General features: G+C 43.0%; 1 protein-coding gene across 1 annotated transcript in view; it reads left to right on the forward strand.

Annotated features, from left to right (window-relative positions):
- Positions 1–20,354, forward strand: part of drd3 (dopamine receptor D3) — an 86,917-nt gene extending 66,563 nt beyond the window's left edge. The window contains exons 3-7 of the mRNA XM_078560451.1: positions 3,376–3,485; positions 4,721–4,857; positions 11,435–11,628; positions 16,082–16,403; positions 20,158–20,354. Coding sequence (XP_078416577.1) covers positions 3,376–3,485; positions 4,721–4,857; positions 11,435–11,628; positions 16,082–16,403; positions 20,158–20,354 — 960 coding nt within the window. The remainder of the gene's footprint in view (positions 1–3,375; positions 3,486–4,720; positions 4,858–11,434; positions 11,629–16,081; positions 16,404–20,157) is intronic.
- The last annotated feature ends 1,155 nt before the right edge of the window (positions 20,355–21,509 follow it).

A 21,509-nucleotide genomic window follows, 5' to 3' on the forward strand; every position in this document is an offset into this window, starting at 1 on the left:
TGCCATTAAAATTCTGTGATTTTGTGATTCTGTGAATGAAGTACTGTAAACTTAAGGTTAATTAATATGTCTCTGTGTTGCAGTGTAATTTAACAACCACGCCTTGTAATCTCTTTTGGGTATTTGAGTTGTTTTTGCTGAATGATTTAACGGTCAAATTAACAATTTCACCAAATATAACTCAGCCAAGACACAATTTCTATATCAACATTTCTTATACAATCTATCACTGTCATCAATTGTTGTATTATTTAGTAACTGGTGCCACACAGTCTCAAGAATCGCCAGATTACAGGAATAATATGGGAGGCCCATCCATCCAAAGAAATATATTTACAGTGTCCCCATACCCATTAATGGTATCTTAAATTAGTCTAATGTTTTCACCTTCACCATCCTACCCAAAGATCATTCCATGATTGATCACTCTTGTGTCAAGTAGTTATTCCAGGCATCTTCTGTAAATTATCCTTTTAACCTAGGCTTTGGATTCAGACATGACAAAGGCACACCAAGCCCAGCTGACCCTGCATGCAAAGTCCACCTCTATAACATCTGGGAACCTATACCGAGATGTGGCGAGCAGTCATGCAAGGCCTAACATAGTCTTACTCACAAAATCATATCTTTCAGTCAATGTCCCAAACTCCTCCATTACCATCCCTTGCTACGTCCTGTCCCACTGGCATCAGAGGTGGTAGTACAGTGAAATATAATTGGGAGGGTGTGGCCCTGGGAGCCCTCAGCACTGACATTGGGCCACATGAAATCTCATGGCACGCAGGTCAATAATGGGCAAGGAAACCTCCTGCTGATTATCACCTACTGCTCCCCTTCAGCTGATGAATTAGTGCTCCTCCATGTTGAACACCACTTGAAAGAAGCACTGAGGGCAGATAACCAAAAGCTTGAGGTAGGTTTTAAAGCATGTCTTTAAGTAGGAAAGAAAGATAGAGAGGCAGAAAGGTTTAGGGAGTCGATGAACAAGCAGAAGGTTGTGAGTTTAACCTCTCATCCAAAAGAAAACTCTTCTGACTCTCTGACTCTGCAGCATTTCCTCAGCCCTATACTAAAATTTCAACGTGGAATCTGGACTTCAAATTCTGCAGTAGGTCATGAATCAACTTGAACTCTTATTTTTTCATATCACAACTGTATCAATGCAATGAGCCTCGGCTCTGTGGTAACATTCTTGCCTCTGAGTCAACAGATTAAGGGTCAAGTATCATTATAGGGAATCCTGGTGAGTGGAGAAAAGACTTCTGGTCTCTGAGTACCAGGCTGACATCCAGTAGTCCAATGGGAGTAGAGTGGCTAACCTTTATCGCAGCTAGCCAGTTCTGGTAGAAAATTGTGAGTCAGACTCTTAAGGTGTCCACGTAAAAATGGACTTTGTTGTAGAAAAAAATTGAGGGGACAATTTGCTACATGTAAAAACAATGGGGAAATGGGTTGTCTCATACTGCTATGCACAGAGGAGAAGAAGAGGGGGACTATATCGATATCCTTCAATTGTACAGCTGCCTTTTGAAGACTATGCTTTTACATATCATTCATATATTATCAACAGCATGTAGGAAAGTCAGTACCAGAAACATATAAGTCTGCCATGTTCTTGTACTATTTGATAAAAGCAAAAAACTGCGGATGCTGGAAATCCAAAACAAAAACAAAAATACCTGGAAAAACTCAGCAGGTCTGGCAGCATCGGTGGAGAGGAGCACAGTTAACGTTTCCAGTCCGAATGACCCTTCAACAGAACTAAGTAAAAATAGAAAAGAGGTGAAATATAGTCTGGTTTAAGGGGAGTTGGGACATGTAGAGCTGGATAAAGGGCCAGTGATAGGTGGAGATAACCAAAAGATGTCACAGACAAAAAGGCAAAGATGTGTTGAAGGTGGTGATATTATCTAAGGAATGTGCTAATTAAGGGTAGAAAGGAGGACAAGCAAGCTACAGATAGCCCTAGTGGGGGTGGGGTGGGGTGAAGGAATCGAAAAAGTCTAAAAGGTAGAGATAAAACAATGGATGGAAATACATTTAAAAATAATGGAAATAGGTGGGAAAAGAAAAATCTATATATATTATTGGAAAAAAAGGGGGGGAATCGGAAAGGGAGTGGGGATGGAGGAGAGAGTTCATGATCTAAAATTGTTGAACTCAATATTCAGTCCGGAAGGCTGTAAAGTGCCTAGTCGGAAGATGAGGTACTGTTCCTCCAGTTTGCATTGAGCTTCACTGGAACAATGCAGCAGGCCAAGGACGGACATGTGGGCATGAGAGCAGGGTGGAGTGTTGAAATGGCAAGCGACAGGAAGGTCTGGGTAATGCTTGCGGACAGACCGAAGGTGTTCTGCAAAGCGGTCACCCAGTCTGCGTTTGGTCTCTCCAATGTAGAGGAAACCGCATTGGGAGCAACGAATGCAGAAGACTAAATTGAAGGAAGTGCAAGTGAAATGCTGCTTCACTTGAAAGGAGTGTTTGGGCCCTTGGATGGTGAGGAGAGGGGAAGTGAAGGGCCAGGTGTTACACCTTCTGCGGTTGCATGGGAAGGTGCCGTGGGAGGGGGTTGAGGTGAAGGGGGTGATGAAGGAGTGGACCAGGGTGTCCCGGAGGGAATGATCCCTGCGGAATGCCGCCGGGAGGGTGAAGGGAAGATATGTTTGGTGGTGGCATCATGCTGGAGTTGTCGGAAATGGCGGAGGATGATCCTTTGAATGCGGAGGCTGATGGGGTGATAAGTGAGGACAAGGGGGACCCTATCATGTTTCTGGGAGGGAGAGGAAAGTGTGAGGGCGGATGCGCGGGAGATAGGCCGGACACGGTTGAGGGCCCTGTCAACCACCGTGGGTGGAAAACCTCGGTTAAGGAAGAAGGAAGACATGTCAGAGGAACTGTTTTTGAAAGTGGCATCATCAGAACAGATGCGAGATTCCTTCACCCCACCCCACCCCCACTAGGGCTATCTGTACCTTGCTTGTCCTGCTTTCTACCCTTAATTAGCACGTTCCTTAGAAAATATCACCACCTTCAACACCTCTTTGTCCTTTTGTCTGTGACATCTTTTGGTTATCTCCACCTATCACTGGCCCCCTATCCAGCTCTACTTGTCCCACACCCCCCTTAAACCAGCTGATATTTCACCTCTTTTCTATTTTTCCTTAGTTCTGTTGAAGGGTCATTCGGACTGGAAACGTTAACTGTGCTCCTCTCCGCAGATGCTGCCAGACCTGCTGAGTTTTTCCAGGCATTTTTGTTTTTGTTTTGTACTATTCGATTCACTTTTGGTATCCATCCATTTCTCTTTAGAGGCTTCTTTCAATATCTTCCCAAAACCTTTGTTGAGAAATGACAAAGGAGCCTTGTCTCCCACAGGTGGTCGGGGATTGGAGGTTCAGTCGAACAATCTGCAACATTTTTGTGATGCTGGATGTCATGATGTGCACAGCAAGTATTTTAAACCTTTGTGCTATCAGTATTGATAGGTAAGTCTGTCCCTAATATATTTTGAAGTGTTTTAAAGGTCAGGAATAGTACTAACGACATTTTCCAACGTTAAAAATGATAATCCATGTGATGACTCTGTTGCAGTCATTGATTTATTGAGTAGCTTCAACTTTAGCATTTTCCTCAGTTCTGGTGTAAAGTGCCAATCTTCATGGTAAAGTATCTGCATCCACTGTAGAAATAAATTACATGCAGGTACCAGAAATAGAGGAGAACCAAGGGACTAATAAGAGTGAGGAACTTAAGGTTATTATCATCAACAGAGAAAACCTATTAGAGAAACTTAAGGAAATAAAAACTGACAAAGGCTTCAGGACCTGATGGCTTACATCATAACGTTTTACAAGAGGTAGCTGCAGGGATATTGAATGCACTATATCTTTGTCCAAACTTTCATGGATTATGGAGCAGTCCCAGCAGATTGCAGTTTAGCATATATGGTACCTCTATTCAAGAAAGGAGGGAGATTGAAAACAGGGAACTACTGGTCAGTTAGTCTGACATCAGTCATCGGGAAAATGCTGGAATAAGAAGTGTTATCAATGCATTTAGAATATCGTAGAATGATCAGAGTCGACGTGGTTTTACAAAAGAGAAATAATGTTTGACAAATCTATTAGAGTTTTGGAGGATGTAACTAGTACAGTAGATACAATCTGCAGTGATACCTTGGGGTTTGGTCAAGAATTTTAATTCGAGAGAATAAAGTCAGGAAATTGGAAAAGAGTCACCAAACATATGAAAGAAAAAGGTTTGATTCCTCACGGATATGATGGGAACACTTTGCCAGCAGCATAGGATTCTATCGCCTGAATACCCTTCTGATTTATCTGCTGTTTTGGGACAGTAAACAGATTAAAATGCATCTTCAAGACTACAGCCTCAAATCAAAAAAAAATGTACATGCATTCTCCTCCAAAAAAGTAAACACCAGTTCCCTTTAAAGAGGGCCAGTTGTCCCCTGGGCCGAATTTAAATTGGGTTAAGTGATGTGGCTATCTCCTGCACAACTCCCCTGGCCCAAATCTCCTAAAGTAATTATTATATCACCAATATATCGATAGCATTAAGAGCTTATGTGAGTTACCCCCAAGGCGAATACCACTCCACGGAGGCCATTTGGTGTGATTTTACTGAAGGTTTGTATTTCTTTGTCTGCATAGCAATTGTTTTTATAATCTGGTGGTAAAATCTTATTTTCTCTTGGTTTAAGGTACACTGCTGTAGTGATGCCAATCCAATATAACACAAATTACAGCTCCAGGAGACGGGTGACTATAATGATCACTATTGTGTGGATATTGTCGTTTGCAGTGTCTTGTCCTCTCCTGTTTGGTTTCAATACAACAGGTACAAAAGATTTTTCAGGAAATAATCTTTTCACATTTGAAAAACAGTAACAATGATTAAAGTGGCCTCAGTTCAGACATCCAGAGTAATTTAATCAACACTGGTCCAAACTCAGACATGAAACAAGCCACCAAATGATATTGATTGAGGTCTGGCTCATAATCACAATGAAATGTCCACTTGAAGAGTGATTAGGTTGTAAACATGAGGTGCAAGGTTGCGCATAGCACTGAAGCGAAAGACAATCTCATGCCTCTTTATTTAATCAAACACCTAAGTCTGGAAATGAGTGTTGTTGATGGTAACCGATGAATGCTTAATTCACATTCCTTTACCTGCTACTTCAGGTAAAGGAATTTTAAACAAGCACTCTCAATACTGTATTATATGCCAGACAAAGGAATTTCATAGGAGCATTGATTTCTAGGGTTTGTTTTCTTTCAGCTTAATACGGTGCAAAACTTCTGTCGATTAATGGGAAAAGTAAAAGTTGCCATGATGCAAAAACAAATTTTTGAACCTCCTGTTCTCTCTGCAAAAGAAAGATCAGGCTAAGAGAGGTAAATAGATCTAATGTTTACAGGAATGCAGGACAAGTCCTCTGTAGGATTTTCTTCAATAGAAAATTAATTGTGCTTTTTTAAAATTTAACAAAGAGTTATAAGGTCTGGGTGATGGGGTGAGGGTGGGGAGGGGGGGGTTGGTGGGAGGCAGGGGCGGCAGGAGGAATAGTAATGGAGGTAGCAGCAGCCATTGAGGTGAGCTTCCTGATAGAAAGACAACAAGGATGGCTTCCAACTGGGTCCATTAAAACAGAGGAGGAACAGCAACAGTTAAATTAGGAAACAAAGGAGGAATAAACAACATCCAGGGGAAACAGCACTGGGGCTGTGTATTTCAATTCCTGAAATACTTAACTTGACTTAAAGTTTCAGACAGACTAACAATGGTATAGTCACAAAGACAAAAATAAATGGGGAAATTTTAACTCCCAAGAATGGTGGGTTTGGGGCAGGGTCCCTTATTTTATGAGATTGTCCTGTATTTGAGGCCACTATCCCATACCCCGGGTCAAAGGCTGTTGGGACACTGTTTTTTCCATAATTCAGTCCTTTAAATCTTGGTAGTTTGGGGTTAGGTAGGATGTGCAAATGTTAAAAATCTCAAATACAACCCAACCCATCTTGAACCCACTCATTACTAGTTTAACAGAGGTGGGTGGGGAGGGGGAAGGGATGGTGGTGTTGGGGGTGCAGTCAACCAACCCACATCAAGGAGGTGTGTAGCTCCTTTGAATAGTTTGATGAGATGGTGTGCCTCAGAGTTTATTTTGTGTTCCTACTTTAACCGTAAGCGGCTGACTTTCTGGGCCTTGGGAAACCTAGAAGCTAAAGGTATGCGAGGACTGCTGTGTGGAAGAGTCTTTCCAGCACAGCTTGTGGGCTAGGAGGGGCAGCAGTACTTCCCCCCAGCTCACCAAGTCTACCAGTTTTCCACTCCAGTCAATTGGACCCCCCTCACTGTGATCACTGACTTCCTACATGATCACCGATCCTCATCTCTGCCTCCAATCTCTCTTCCATTCTCCATGATGACACCCTGACCCTCTAAACTATGTTGTGCCGACCCTTCACCCCTCCTATTCTCTACCCTAGCTGACAGAAAATCCACCCGCTCCTTGGCCATGACCTCTTCTGGACTGTTCCTCCGCCAGCTTGGAAATCCTGTCCCAGTAAATATCCAGACCAAGGTGTATTGAGGTGTTTGAATAGAGGTGCATTGGTAGCACCAGGTCATTGACACTGTTTATTTTTAGATGGGCACTAGATCTGAGGACACTGGAGGTAAGGCCTTTACCAGTAATGTTAATTGTTCAGCCATATCTGCATATCTGAAATGCAGTCATGGCTACCTTAATTGCAGAGCTGAGACAGAAACCATTTTCTCCCCTGATAGATAGGAAAGTGACTTTACATTAGCATGTATAGCAGTAGCTGCAATGAGCCAAACCAGGACCACTCTCTCATGGTTTCTACATGAATATACCCACCTAGAACGTAGATGTTTTTGTAAAGGTAATTGAAAAATGTGCTTTAAGAGAATAAGAAGTGCTGTTATTTTTACAGTGATATAATTACATGGTTAAAAACTATTCAATGGGAGGAACCATTAGAAATTTAACATGTTTTGTGACTACTCAACAATTTGAAAAATAATCAACCAAAAAATTAAATAAATAATAAAAGTTTTATTGAACAACATTTTTGAGGATATGGTAAGGTTATGTTGAGATCCCATTTGTGTATTCCAGTTTCTTAGGGCGGAATCGTCTGTGCCTGCTAGCATCGGGTGTGCTTGGCGGCGTGAGTGGACAATATGGCAAGAAGGCCAAAAACCGGCTTCATGATGTCATGAAACCAGTTTGTGATCATCTGCTCAGCCCATCAATGGCGGGCCGTGTTTCCCACGGACGTCAGGAACCTCATTGTAATATATCCGCATAACATTGCAATGCCAGCCTGCCAGAATTATCCCCCTCCCCTGGATTGTCCATCCGCGTCAGTGTGATTGCACGTCGCTGCAGAACATATATTGACAAGTGTGACATGCAGAAGTTGGGACTTACCGCCGGGGCTTGCAGGCATCCGAGGAGCAGAAGATGCTGGAGCCCGACAGCAAGGGCACACTGGAGGAACATCCGTGGCATGCTTGGTGGATTCTCATGGACATGATTCTGCTGAGAAGTGGCTCATGGAAGTTGGAAAGTTACCGTTGAGGGTCTGCTCACAACGGATGATGGTCGAGTGGTTGGAGAGGAAGGTCCAGCTGGGTTTGGGAGAGGAAGATGTACCAGAGAGGGTGAGGATTGACTGGGAGAGGAAGAGATTGGGGTGAGGTTGGGAGGGCGGGGGAATGAAGGTGTCATGGGGAGAGAGTACGGAGGGAGGAGGGGTAACGAGAGAAGACGGCAACTTGGGGAGGTAGGTGTAAGGGGGGGTGGAAAGTGTAAGGGAAGGAGTTTGAAGGTGGGAAGGAGTGCGGAGAGGGAAGGGAGTCCATGGGGAGGAAGGAGTGAAGAGTGGAGAAAGTAAGGCTGCAGGATGAGGTAAGGGTGGGGAAGGAGTCAGGAAGTGGGGAGGACTAAGCAGGGGTGGAGTCTGGGGGGGGGTGGGTGCAGACCAAAATGGGAGGAGTCCAGGGGTGGGAAGGTGTTCCAAGTGGGGGAAGACATCCAGAGGAGGGGTGTCCAGGTGCACGTGCAAGGGAGGGGTCTAGTGTGTCCATGATTCCCTCCTGGGATTGAACTGAGGGTGGGCATGGAACAAGGGAATGGTGAGGATGACCAATGGCAAAATGAGACTGTAGGGTGGGAGGGTGAGGGTTTGACGGTAGTGGTAGAAGGGACAGTGAGGGTGGTTGGTGGGAACTCAGAGGCAGACATGGACCCTGGGGTGGGAAGGAGGAGATCGGGGAGATAAATATGGATGGGAGTGGGATTTTCAGGAAGGAAGGGAACGTACACGTTCACCTGGACATCCCCGAAGGAAAAGGGTTGTGGCTGGTAGGTCACGGGGAGGTGAAAAGTGATGCTGGGGTTGGGGGGGGGCTCAACAACGATGGGGGAAAGAAAGTGGGTGACTGGGGGAGGGAAAAGAAGGGGGAGTTTACGAGAAAGTGAATCCAGACCACACTGCCAAAATCAAAAGTGAAAGGAGAGTTGTGGTGGGTGAGATCAGGTGCTGCATGGGTGTGTGATCAGTGGGTGGGTGGAGATGCAGGTCAGCTCAGATGGACAGTGAACCCTAGCAGGCAACATTTAAATTCTCAGAACATCGAGGTGAGTATGAAACGTGAAGGATCCCTATGCATGGGAGAGGCTCCGAAAGGCCCTGCCACACACACACTTCTCTCTCCAGAATCACTCGTGGGCCGGCTGCTCCCACTGCAGTGACAGAGGACGAGGTTGAGGGGCTCACAGGCAAAGGGGACTCGGAGGGAGAGGACAGCCTCTGAGATTACTAGGTGGGTGAGCCAGGGGTGTCAAGTTGTTGCTCCTCCTCCCTTCGGGTACCCGGGGGGGCCCCAGCCTGTCTCCTTGAGGGGAAGGAGCACCTGGAGGGATGCTGAGGTGCCCTGTTTCCCTCTCACGTTCCCACAGCAGAAACTCACCTATGGCTCCCGCAATAGAGTGCAGGTCTGCACTCATCTCTGCATTCTGCTGGACCAGGGTCTCCATGGCATCTGCCATCCTCCCCATGGAGACCATCATACACGCACATGTGGGCACTACTTCATCAGTGAGCAGGCGGATTCACTCCTCTGACTTGTGAGCCACTCTGTTGAGACTTCCAACAGCTCTGCATAATGTTCCCACACCTTCTGCTGGCTCTCCAGGATGAATTGGAAGGCCAAATCCAGAGGCTCGTCATCTGAATTGGACCTCACAAATACCTGATCCCCGGTAGTCTTCTGCCTGCCTGGGAGCTTGGCCGAACCTGTCTCCTTCTGCTGTGGACATGCATTCATGTGGTGACCACTAGATTGTGAACCCGAGCCTCCTCTAGATGTAGGTCCCACCAAGGTGTATGTCACTGCACTGGTGGAAGGTGTGGGTAAGCGCTGTGATGGGTCTTCCAGGCTGCTTATTTCCAGCTCTTCAATGGAGGAGGAGACCTCTTGGCTGGAGGTGAGGACATGGATGTAGCCGAGGGACTGGCTGGCTGTGGGTGTCAGTCACTTGGCAGAGCTCCCTGTGAACCAAAGTAGAGATAATTAGTGCATGGCAGCAGAGTCAAAAGCAAGAGAGAGAGCATTCACATTTACATTGAGAGAGGGATGATGTGGTGCAGGATCCTCACAAGAGTGTTCGGCGCTGACCTCACCGTCACTGTAGGCACAGTCCATGTCCTCATCAGTCAGTGCGATGGCACGTTCCTCAAAGTGAGTGAGGGGCCAAATTTGGGACACTCCACCCCTGGTCTGGGATCTCTTCCTGCAGTTGTGAGCAGACTTCTCCTGCATGGAAACAGGTGGAGAGAGTGTGAGCAGGATGCGTGGCATCACGTGGAATGTTTGCGGCATGAACAGGATGAGGACGCAAGGTCGAGAGGACATGAGCCTGATGGAGATGTGAGGGTGTGTGTGAGAGTTAGTGGTGTTGTCCCTTGAGGTGTGAGATCCCTGTGGATGTGTCATGGATTTGTGAATGTGTGAGTTGAGAGTGATGAGAAGAGTGACTTACTCTGGCGGAATGGATGAGATCTTTCATCCTGTAGCGGCACTGGGTGTTTTTTCTCTTTTTCAGGGAATTGGTGCTGACCACCTCTGCCACCATCTCCCATGTTGGACTGGTGATGCAGCTGCCCGTCCTGCAGCCAGAGCAAGGACATCACGGCGGGCCTCCACAGCATTCAAAAGGCGCAGGAGGGATGCGACACTGAAGCAGGGGGCTGCAGTCTTTTTGCCTTTCAGAGCCATCCTGTCTTCTTTGCAGCAGTCCTGGCCTGGAAGCACTGAGAGGTGTGCATGCAGCTGCACTTTAAATGTGGCTCCTGGCGTGATGAAGTGGTGAGGTGATGGCATGGTGGGCAAATGAGAGCCCGCCCGCTATCAAAATGTCATGTTTCCCGGGGACACATAATTAATGCTACGGGTTTGGGATGATGCGGCGTGAAAAGCCACCATTGCGGCCGGTAGGCAAAATGTCGTTTTACTCACCCGCTACCGAACTTAGTGCAAATCTGGGACAATTTCGTCCTTTCTTGGATGCACTGTTTGAAGAGCGGGGAGTCCTTCTGTTGCCTGAACCAATATCCATCCCTTGACCAATATCACTAAAAGGACATGTTAATTGGTTATTTATCTCGTGGCAATTTTTGAGTCATAGCAGATGAAAAATGGCTGCTATATTTGACACCAGTCAAAGGTTCTTCAAAAGGAGCTAATTGTATAAAGGGCTTCAGACATGTTGACATAAAATGTGATATAAACACAGATATTGTTATTTCTCTATATTGAATTGTGTTGCTAAATTTCATTGGTGCAAAGGTCTGCTTGAAACATGCAATAACAAACACTTCCATGTACTGTTTGGCTGTGACACACGTGTTACTCAATCTATAATGTGATCAGATCAACTTTTCGATAGATACATAGAATTTTACAGTGCAAAAATAAGCCATTCAGCTCAACGGGTATATGCCAATTTAAGCTCTACAGGAATTTTTATTGGCTGAACAGCTAGCATTTACTGTGGTTACAGCATACATTAGCACTTTGATTCTGTGCCAATAAAGAACAATAGAGATCACTGGTTGCGGTAGATTGCAGCTCTTTTCATTGTCAATTTGGCAAATATTTGCATCACATAAAATATTAGTAGCTACAAAGAGAATAGTTTGCCTGGCTTTGAATATGAAATAATATAAGAACTGTCCAGTTTTGGGCAATAACTTCATTATTATATCGTCTTGAATTGTATGTCAGTAACTTTAACAGACAAGCTTGTGCTACATTAGAAAATAACATTTAATGAATTAATAAAACTTCTGATTTTCTACCATTATTCAATTTGCAGATGACCCCAGATTATGTTCGATATCCAATCCAGATTTTGTTGTGTATTCGTCCATTGTGTCCTTCTACTTGCCATTTTTTGTTACGTTGATGGTTTATGTGCGTATTTACGTTGTGCTTAAAAAGAGAAGGAAACGCATCAACTCTAGACAAAACAGCGATACTGTGGCTACAGAGAGTATCATGCAGACCCAGGTAATTAAGGTGAAAAGTGCTTGTAGCTAAATTGTGGATTGTGTTCTTTGCATTCTTTATCATCTGAGGCTTAACATGGGCACTTGACATTTTCTCAATGATTATGGAGTGGCACAAATCCCCACTGGAGTTATTTCTCAAACCCAGCTGAAGAAGCTGCACAGCGAGGAGTGTCAAACTGGGTGTGGGTATTGTTGCAACTACCTGACAATGGCTAAGGGTAACTGTCTTCACAGGATCTGGATCAGCAGAAATGCAGAGCTGTAACTACCACTGTAAGGATCTTATTGCTACCATATACATAGGGTTAGCACCCCAAACAGCTGTGGCTTCAAGTCTCCTCCGCCTCCATGTCGGCAGCTGAAGACAAATTTATGGAAGTGCTGCAACGAAGTGTTAAGCAACACCACTCGACATTAGCAGCCATCAAACAGGGGCATCTGGTTTGGACAATCACTTACACATAGGAGTTCCTTTTCCTTAATGTTTGTCTGCCACTTCTTATGCTCCTGACAGTGGCTGATATTGGGTTGAGCTGCCTTTTAAACTTTTCTGCAGTCTTTTAAAATTGTTTGTCAACCAATTGTGACATTCCCTGTAATTGTTGCCACCCTTTTAAATTTCACTTACAAATATATTTAAGTTCCCACCAATAGTATGCTCCCCACACTTGCCCAAATTCCATTTGGACCTGTAGGTAATTATGCAAACGTACTAACCCAGGAAAATTGATAGCTGTTAGTACACTGCCACTTTGGCAGGGCTATCAATAGTTTTTAACCATTTAGATGACAAATTAGGCCCCAGAAATCATTACAGCAATGAAAATCCCTATTATAGCTAAGGGGCTTAAAGGTGGAAATTATAGCCTTGCTGAACAAAGACAATTTGTCGAAGCTTTTCATCTTGCACTCATCAGGGAATTGCAAGGATACCAATGTCAGGGGAAGCAACAACTTTATGCTGTATGAGAAGAGAATGCTGATTGGTTGGCAAGTGGACTCTGATTGGTAGAGGTGTTGCCATGGAGAATGCACAAGTTAATGATGACTGGCAGCTAACTGACAATCATTGTTTGCAATTTAACCAGGCAGCTTGACGCTGACTGGTCAACGCGTTGCCCTGAGAAATGAACCAGTGAATGATTGTCACTTATTTTGTTTAGCTGAAACAGGTGCAACGTGTGTACATGTTCTTTCTGTCTGCAAAGACCAGGGTCCTGTGTATTAATATATGTAGCTTCCAGTACACACGAATGTGCCACATTGCGAGCCCGACTGACAACCTTAAATTGGTTATCAGCATAATTTTTAGCACATTGAGGATTGTTCAACAAATATTATCCAATCGCGGAATCACATCTAATGTTGGGCACTGTATTTTGAGTTTTGCAAACACGGGCTGGTTGAGTATGGTCTGTACCTTGCCCGTTGTGAACAGCGGAAGGGACATACTGTTTGTTATGATCTGCCAGTCTTTGGGACATACGGCCTACGAACCTAGCATCACACTGGCACTGAAATTCATATACCACATTACCCATTTGTGTGACAGGCAGAACATCTTTTTGACTTGACAGGAGCATCCTGTTAATGGCGAATATCACTCATTTTGTTACTGCACAGAAGCAGCATGAAACAGCTAGTTTTACCTTTGCTCAAATTTTTGAGATGCCTTGCGCTTCCAGGGTATAAAATTGTTGCTTCCCCTGACATTGGTATTCTTGAGATTGTCCTGATGAGTGTAAGACAAAAAACTTTAGCAAAATGTCTTTTCTCAGCAATACTCAAGTTCCAAACTGTCAAACGACTAAGTTATAGCCTTTTAACCTGACATTGATAGTGGAGGTTTAGGATTGCATTCTGCAGATTGCCTTCTGTGATCCTCTGAAGATGAGGGAGGATGTGAGAACAGTGATCAGCAATGGAAATTGAGTTCAAAATAATTGCTAACCAATCCAAATTGATGTTATGTGTCTGACTACAGATACATAGAAATATTACAATGGTTACTTAAAACGGTAAATTTCAAAAGGCAGATCAAAAATGAATGTGAAGAAACCAAAATGAATGGTGATCACACAAAAACAATATGTAAATAGATCAAACAGCTTCAAAATTATTTACTTGGGTAATCTAATAACACCGGAAGGCTAACAGGGAAATTGCATAAAGGATATCAACTGCAAGAGAGATATTTAAGTTTGAGTTTCCTTGCGACTATAAAATTAAGCTGGTAATAATTGAATGATGACTTCCTTATGACTGGTCAACACATTTTAGAAGTGCATAAACTGGACTTTGATGTATCATGGAAATGGAAGACATTTGTGTGGGGATGCTGTAGACACACTAGAAATTAGCTGGACAAGAAAGTAGCTGAATGAAGGAGTTCCTGAATTAGCACAAGAGTGAAGTAATGAGGCTAATTAAGATCAGGAAATTGATAGTGTGGACATATTATTCAAGGCACAAAATAAAGCTTTTGAGATTGCTGCTGTCTAAAAAAGTTGTTGCAGAAAAAGAAACACATCCATTGATATAACGATTTACTACACTTCAGAAATGACTTGTAAATTCATCCTGAACAGCAATGAACAGTTAATGAGTTTTTGTTGTAGGTTAAGGGAATAATGTTTCCCACTATACTCCCAGATCTTCTTTGAAAACACACAGACCTTATTTAGCTTGTTTCATGGGATCATATTGTCCACCAAATGCATCAGATGATGTATACGGGACCTTTGTTGAAAATTTGTTTTGAAGAACATTACCTCCAACAGTGCAGCGCTGCTATATACACCATGGGAGCATGAGCCTAGTCTCTGTGCTCAAGTTCTAAAGTAGAATTTAAACCCATAACCTTTTAGCTCAGAGATGAGAGTGCTACTAATTGAGTCAAACTGACATGACAGTAGAGAGACAGGCAAATGATGTAAATGATATAATTGAATGGTCAGTTGTAAGTTTGGGATATAAAATTATGAATTGAACAAAATGCCAACCACCAAAATGGAAGGACTGTGAGGAAGAGAGACAGGCAGGGCAGAAAGAGACAGAAAGGGCTGGAGAGAACCAGTATAAACTTGGAGGCAACAAAATGCATCTGACAAATATATAAAGGGCATCTGAGTTCACTGAGGATGGAGGGCTATAATCCATTTGGATTTTCAGCAGACATCTGAGAAGATCCCATGTGGGGTTTACAACAAAGAATAAGATTTACAGAATTCATGCAAATAGAAGCCTTTACAAGACATTCTATTGAATGGAAATCTCCAGGAAATTGCCTGTTGTGACTTTAGCTCCATAATAATGGTTAATCCAAAGTACCAGGAGCATTGTAAATCAGAATTTTGTAAAGTTCATGTGAAAACCGACAACTAAAGATTTGAATTGTTCTGTAAAGGCTATAGAATGTTGTACACACCCTTATAATACAACTTCTAGATCACAAATTTCATGCAAATTGATCTTTTTCTTTGCACCTTATGCAAAGTTACAAGAATGTTATATTGGTCCAAATTCTCAGAGGGGAATTGACAGCTCTGGAAGTGGTCTTGTTAGACATGCTGCAGTGCTTAAGCACAGACAAGGATACAAAATCACCATTAGAAACAGTAATGTCATTGTATTTGATTCTACAATCTTTCTATAATTCACTTACTTTTTAGATCACTAGGTTCATTCTCAAATGGGTTTCTTCCTAAAGGCTCAGCAACGTGTCAGTACCACCCATCTTAAGCACAGTGTGACACTTTTATTTTTACTGTACAATGTTCAGAGAGCAAGTGTTGTCAAGCCAGGGCTGCTGTTGCATTTGTACTGGGTCCACATACATCAATGGGAATGAGAACTGAATAAAGCTACTAAAGCTATTGTGAACCAGAAAACAGAAAAGACTTGAAACACTCAGTGGGTCAGGTGGTGTATGTGGAGAGAACAGGCAAGTTCGTGTGTCAGGTGCAAAATATTGAAGAGTCATAACAATAACATAGTTACCCTCTGAAGTCGATGTAGATGATTTCATGACACTATTTTGATGAATATCAGGGAAGTTATCCCTGGTGTTCTGGCCAATATATATCCCTCAATCAACTTCTCAAAACCAGATTATCTGGTCATTAATACATTGCTAATAGGAGCTTGCCATGTGCAAATTGGCTGCCTTGTTTCCTACATCACAATGGTCACTTAAGAAGTAATTAATTAGCTGCCAAGCACTTTAATACATCCTGACGTCATGAGAGGTGCTACATAAATGCAAGTCTTTTTTGTCAAATGTTTCACTTGAAAAATTATTAGCTCATTTCTTTCTACAGATTGCCTGCTAATTTTTTTCTGTTTGTTTCAGTTTCCATCAAATGCAGATTGTTTCGCTGACAAACATTTTGAATTATTGTTGCTATACTTTTTTTTTCCGACATACAGTAATAACATTTTCTTATGATTAGGAAAAGATAGAAAATTTTCCCAGAAGCTTACATTTGTTCACTTGTTTGAAGTTTAACAAACAGAAGGAACTTTCTCCAAGTAACAAACTGCTGGCACCAGTTGAAATAGCAAATTACTGCAGTATGAGCCATGCAACATTTGCAAAGACAGACAACGGGATTGAGGAATCAGAGAGAAGGAGCATCTGTACAACAAAGCATGCTTCTGTAGTGAAAAAGCTGTCCAGCGGCAAAACCACAACTTCCCTGAGACCTGTATCAAAACGCAGAAACCTGCAAATGAGAGAAAGGAAAGCAACCCGGATGTTGGTCATTGTTCTGGGTAAGTATCAAAACATTTGCTTCTCATCTTAGAAAGTTAAATAAACCTTAAGTATGTGAAGACATATGTGAAGAACCTTTGGAAGGACCAGAGCTTCTGATTCTGTCTCATAGAACTGAAGCCCAGAGTAGGCCTCACCCTCCTCCTCTCCTAAATGGGTTTTCCAGCTCTCTATGATTATTATGGAGTGTCCAGGAATTAACAATTAATCCCCTGGTCAGTGCTCCAAGCAACCCAGGAGAAAAATCTAAGGGGTATTAAAAGAATTTTTTTTTTTTTACATTTCTTTAGAACACTTGTGTTTATTAATTATTGAAAGATTAGGATAGGGAAATAAAAAGGCTGTTTGATGGGGTGATTGGAGACAGGAAGTCATGTAATGAAACTTCCAGGAATATGTCCAGCCAGAGTTGGCAACCTAACTCCTGAAGGCATTGACACCAGCTATGGTGTGGTTCTATGGATGTTCCATTTCATCCAAGTGACCACACTTCATGTTTCAACTCAGACAATAATTCTTCAGAATTCCATATATTTTCCTGCAGGGTCCACTGGATAGCAATCAAGAATAGAAATCTTAGGTGATTTTATTAATCAAAGCTTGAGAATGCTGAAGCCAATTGCAGCACCCTATTCCTACCCCTGCGGAGATCAACTAACACAGCACAAACTGCGTATCAAACCTGGGGTCTTCTCACTTGTTCAGTTCAGCTACATCTTGTCTTCACCAAAAGAGCCATTAAAATTGAGACTGAAACTTGAGATCGAAGACTGAGAACAGAGACCCTGAGTGAGACTGAGCAATAGGATGTAGTTACACTGTCACTATTATATCAATATGAAGTTGGTTGAGTGTAGTTCAGAAGAAAAATGTCAATGTTCTTGTAAGTTGGGCTGGTTATCTGACTCCTGAGTCCATTAAAATGAGAGATGTGAGACCACCTCATATTGATAGTAGTATTTCTATTTATATTACATACAGTTCTAATATCTACACATAATGGAATAAGATTATATATTTCAGATTTTCTATTTTTAATTTAGCTACAGAAAAAGTGGCAGGAAGGGTCCGTGACAGATTTATTGATGTATGACAAAGAATGACAAAGATTTAATTGTGGGAGTAATGTAGCTCAAAGGCACAGATGTATATATTTATGTACATATGTATTTGATTATTCATTTTTAAAAATTGTTTGTGAACAACATCAAGAGAAAATGACACTTTAATTTTAGAAACATTTTGAATACATTAGAATGGGCTCAGTTCCATTTTGCTTAAGCAATTATGTGAGTTCATTAAAGCCACTCGTTGAAGCTGCTATCAGGGAATCCCTCACAGGAGCCTTTTAATTATTCTCGACGCAACGAAAAACAACGCAATATTTTTTAAAATGTTATTCTGGCCATGTTAGCCTGTCCTTCCAAAATGATCCAACAATTCCCCATATTACAGGATTGTTTTATTCATTAATTCGAGAGCGTTTGCCTGCCCTGTTCTGTGAAGAAGTCCATTCCATCTTTTTGATCTGTACGGTACTGGGATAACAGGCCGCAACCTCCGAGCTCCCCAGCGTCGGATTTGGGGGGTACCTCAAAGGCGCACTGGGGAATCCCTCTGGCAAGTTCTCAGATAAGGGTTTGCCCGGCAATTGCCCAGAAGTGCACACTTCCCCCGGACAATTGCGCTGCTCTGGGAACCATCTGAAAATGCGGTTTAAATCACAAACTTCGGATGGTTCCGCCAGGGGAATACCAATAGTTACCCAGGAAATGTTAGGAGAATTAAAACCTCTTCTAACTTCTGGGTAACTGTTGTAAAGGCCCAGACCAATCCTGCTACGGGATTTCCCTCGCTGTCCCAACCCCACCCCCCCAGGTGTCTCCCCCACCCCTTACTAACCAAAACCCCACCACAGTATTCCCCACCCGCCAAATCCCCCATAGGAATCTCCCCACCCGCACGGGACTCCTTGCCCAACTCATCCCCCCATCCACCGTGGGCCCAACCCTTGCCAACAGCCCCCCCCAACCCGACCCCGCAGCACCCCCATGTTCAACCCACAACCCTGAAATTCCAAGCCCCCCAGACCCCCGAATGTTTGACCCACTCCACCTCCCTCCCGATGTCTGACCCCCCCTACCCCCTCCCAATGTCCAACGCCCCCAGCCCCGCCATTGTCCGACCCTCCAGACCCCCCACCATCTCAAATGTCCGGCCCACTCAGCCTCCTCCTGATGTCCGACCCTCCCCACCCCCTCCCAATGCCTGACAGCTAGTGCTGTAAAAACAGGGGGTGTGTCCCCCTTCAGTTTGACGGTGCTGGACTCTGGAGACAGCTGTGCTGCTTGGACCTCGCCCAGCCTGAGTTGGAAGGTCGGGCGAGACAGGCACAGAAGAAATTTGGCATAGGTAAGTGGGCACAGAGTAACAATTCAAAGCTGATTGCCACTCTGAGGAAGTTACGGCCCAGCGATATCCGAACACCAGATCAGCACTATGATTGGGGCAAGTACATTGCATCAGTTATGTTTCTCTTGTAAAACTTTTAATGTTTAATAGGAACGTTCTGGAAGATCTGGAAATGAAGTCGTTATCACCACGCAAAAACATGCGCTTACTGGAGCAAAACAGAATGAATCTTCTTTCATAACTTCCAGCTATTAGTTAAAAACATACTTATGATTAATTTGACTCTGGCTCTAAGTAGCATTCTAGAACTTTGTATCATTTACTGCCCGTTACCTTTATAAAGTTGTCATGCAATTACTTCCTTTCAGCAGTGAAAAGTCCAACTTTACTGTTCATTCTTTCTTCATAACTCAGATAAGGATCAGGCTTGTGCAATTCTCAGAAAGACCTCTTGTCTTTCAATGTCTTCTTTGGAACTAGACACAATATTGAAGGTGTGATCTGCCCAGAGCACCATACATTTCAAGTATGACTTCCCCCCGACTTGGACTGCACTGTTTTGTTTAGATAAGCATTCCATTTGCTGCTCCACAGTAATTGGACAGGTTGAGCTCCCAATACTAAAGGTAATTCTTTCTAATCGTTTCTTTTAAGTTACAACTGTGAAAATCTCACTGCAGTGAAGGTGTTAATTATAATTCTGTTGCTGGATCAACACTATAATAATCTTTTGGCTAATTTTAACTCAGCCCAGCTGTGCAATCAGGGTAATGATGACGTTCCCTGCTAGCTGCCATTTTTACTGTGATCTTCCACGATACCACTATCTTTCTGCCAACAGGTATTGCATCAGCCCAGAGCCAACTAGCTGCTGTGGATACCTGCCCATTCAGGTGCACAGCTCACCGGTGACAGATAATGTGGCCTGGCTCATTATATGGACCAGGTAGACTACTGGTAGATGAGGGCAGTCAGCTAGTCTGAGAGTTAAAGCTCATCCACTTATATCTGCCATGTTACAATTTGAGCACCAGACTGCCACAGTAATAATCTCACTCAGATAGTCCATAACAGTGGCAAGTGGAAAAGTTCATGTGTTCGACGTTAATGGTTAAAGCACATCAAGGGGGCATTTTTTAGTTACCTAGGCATGGCACGGAATGCATCATACATTATAGATGTGTACGACCTACAGAACAGCTGGAACACATTTGGAGGTATTGCTTAGATGAAGTAAAAGGAGTTTTTTGTGCGCCTGGCCATGTTGAATTGAGAAAGATGTTCGGGAAAGGTTTTGTAGGGTGATTTATTATATCACTGTGTTATCTTTCCCTCTCACAGGTATGTTCCTGGTGTGCTGGTTGCCATTTTTTATCACACACATATTGAAGATCCACTGCAAGCGATGCCATGTGTCAGCAGAACTCTACAGTGCTACTACCTGGCTTGGATATGTCAACAGTGCAGTAAATCCCATCATATACACTACCTTCAACAGTGAGTTCAGGAGAGCGTTCCTCAGGATTTTAGCTTGCTAAATGAAGTCTAAAAGATGTTACTATTTGGGATCTGAATGCTTATTCTCCCTTACTCCCAACCACCATAGTAAAATTGTTGTTATAAAGGAAGCCCATACTCACAATCCACTGAGAATAGTTCCATTAAAATTTTCAAAATACTTTGTAAGTATATATAAAGCTGTTATGTTAATGGATATTTTTCCATTAAATTCCCATTGAGGTGCAGTTTTAATGTTTTCATCAACTTCTTTTATTGAAATAGTGAATAGTGAAATTTCCCCAATGCAATCTTCAGAGCTGCCTTTCATGGTTTTTATGATGTTGAGATACCAAGAATCAAAAAGCAGAGTTCAGCAAACCAACCAGAACAAAGAGAGACGAGGTAAATCAGGAAGTGATGTATAGGTGATGACAAACATGGGTTTTCAATGTAAGGAAATGAATGTGGGATATTTTGTCATTGATAAACCAGGAGCTAAGCATTTCAAAGGTCAAGCTGGTGGTCATGAAATGTTCATTCTGACACACTCCATCCTTCTTCAGAATGAGTGAGGGAGGAATACTCCAAAAATCCAAGGTATTGTAAAGGACAAAAAAGGAGAGGTTAGGTAAGACACACAAGCAGATAGAGGGAATCTTCATACTCTGCTACAGAACATCATTTAGAGAATTATGATTATATCATCTCAATTTCTATGCTTATATTAAAAGAGCTGTAACAAAAAGTTCATTTGGCAAGGAGAGAGTAATTATCAGGACAGAAAATTGGCTATGTTGCTGACTGCAAACCATAATCTGTACTGGGAAATGTATTTCTGTGAAAGTTGGATGAAGTCAGCACATGGATGCTTAGTGTGTAGTTTCAAACATGGAGAAGAGCCACATGGAGCAATACAGTTCAAACCCTGGAACCAGACCCAAATTTCAAAAGAAGGGGGAGAATTGAAGATAAATGTTTGGGTTTGATAACCCAGTCATGTGGGGGCTCATCTTGTAAAGTGCACCACTACATAACTGGGAAATTTTACCCTCTAAACTTCCCTGAGTGATGAAGCAGGGATGGACTGGCTCCCCTGCGAGGAGCATGGGGATGTCATGGAGAAAACAGGTGCCAAAAATACAGCAGAATGGAGCCAACTGCCAGGGCAATCGAGGTGTCTGTTCATTACTATA

Source organism: Cetorhinus maximus, chromosome 16 (assembly GCF_964194155.1).
Source record: "Cetorhinus maximus chromosome 16, sCetMax3.hap1.1, whole genome shotgun sequence".
Lineage (NCBI taxonomy): Eukaryota > Metazoa > Chordata > Chondrichthyes > Lamniformes > Cetorhinidae > Cetorhinus > Cetorhinus maximus.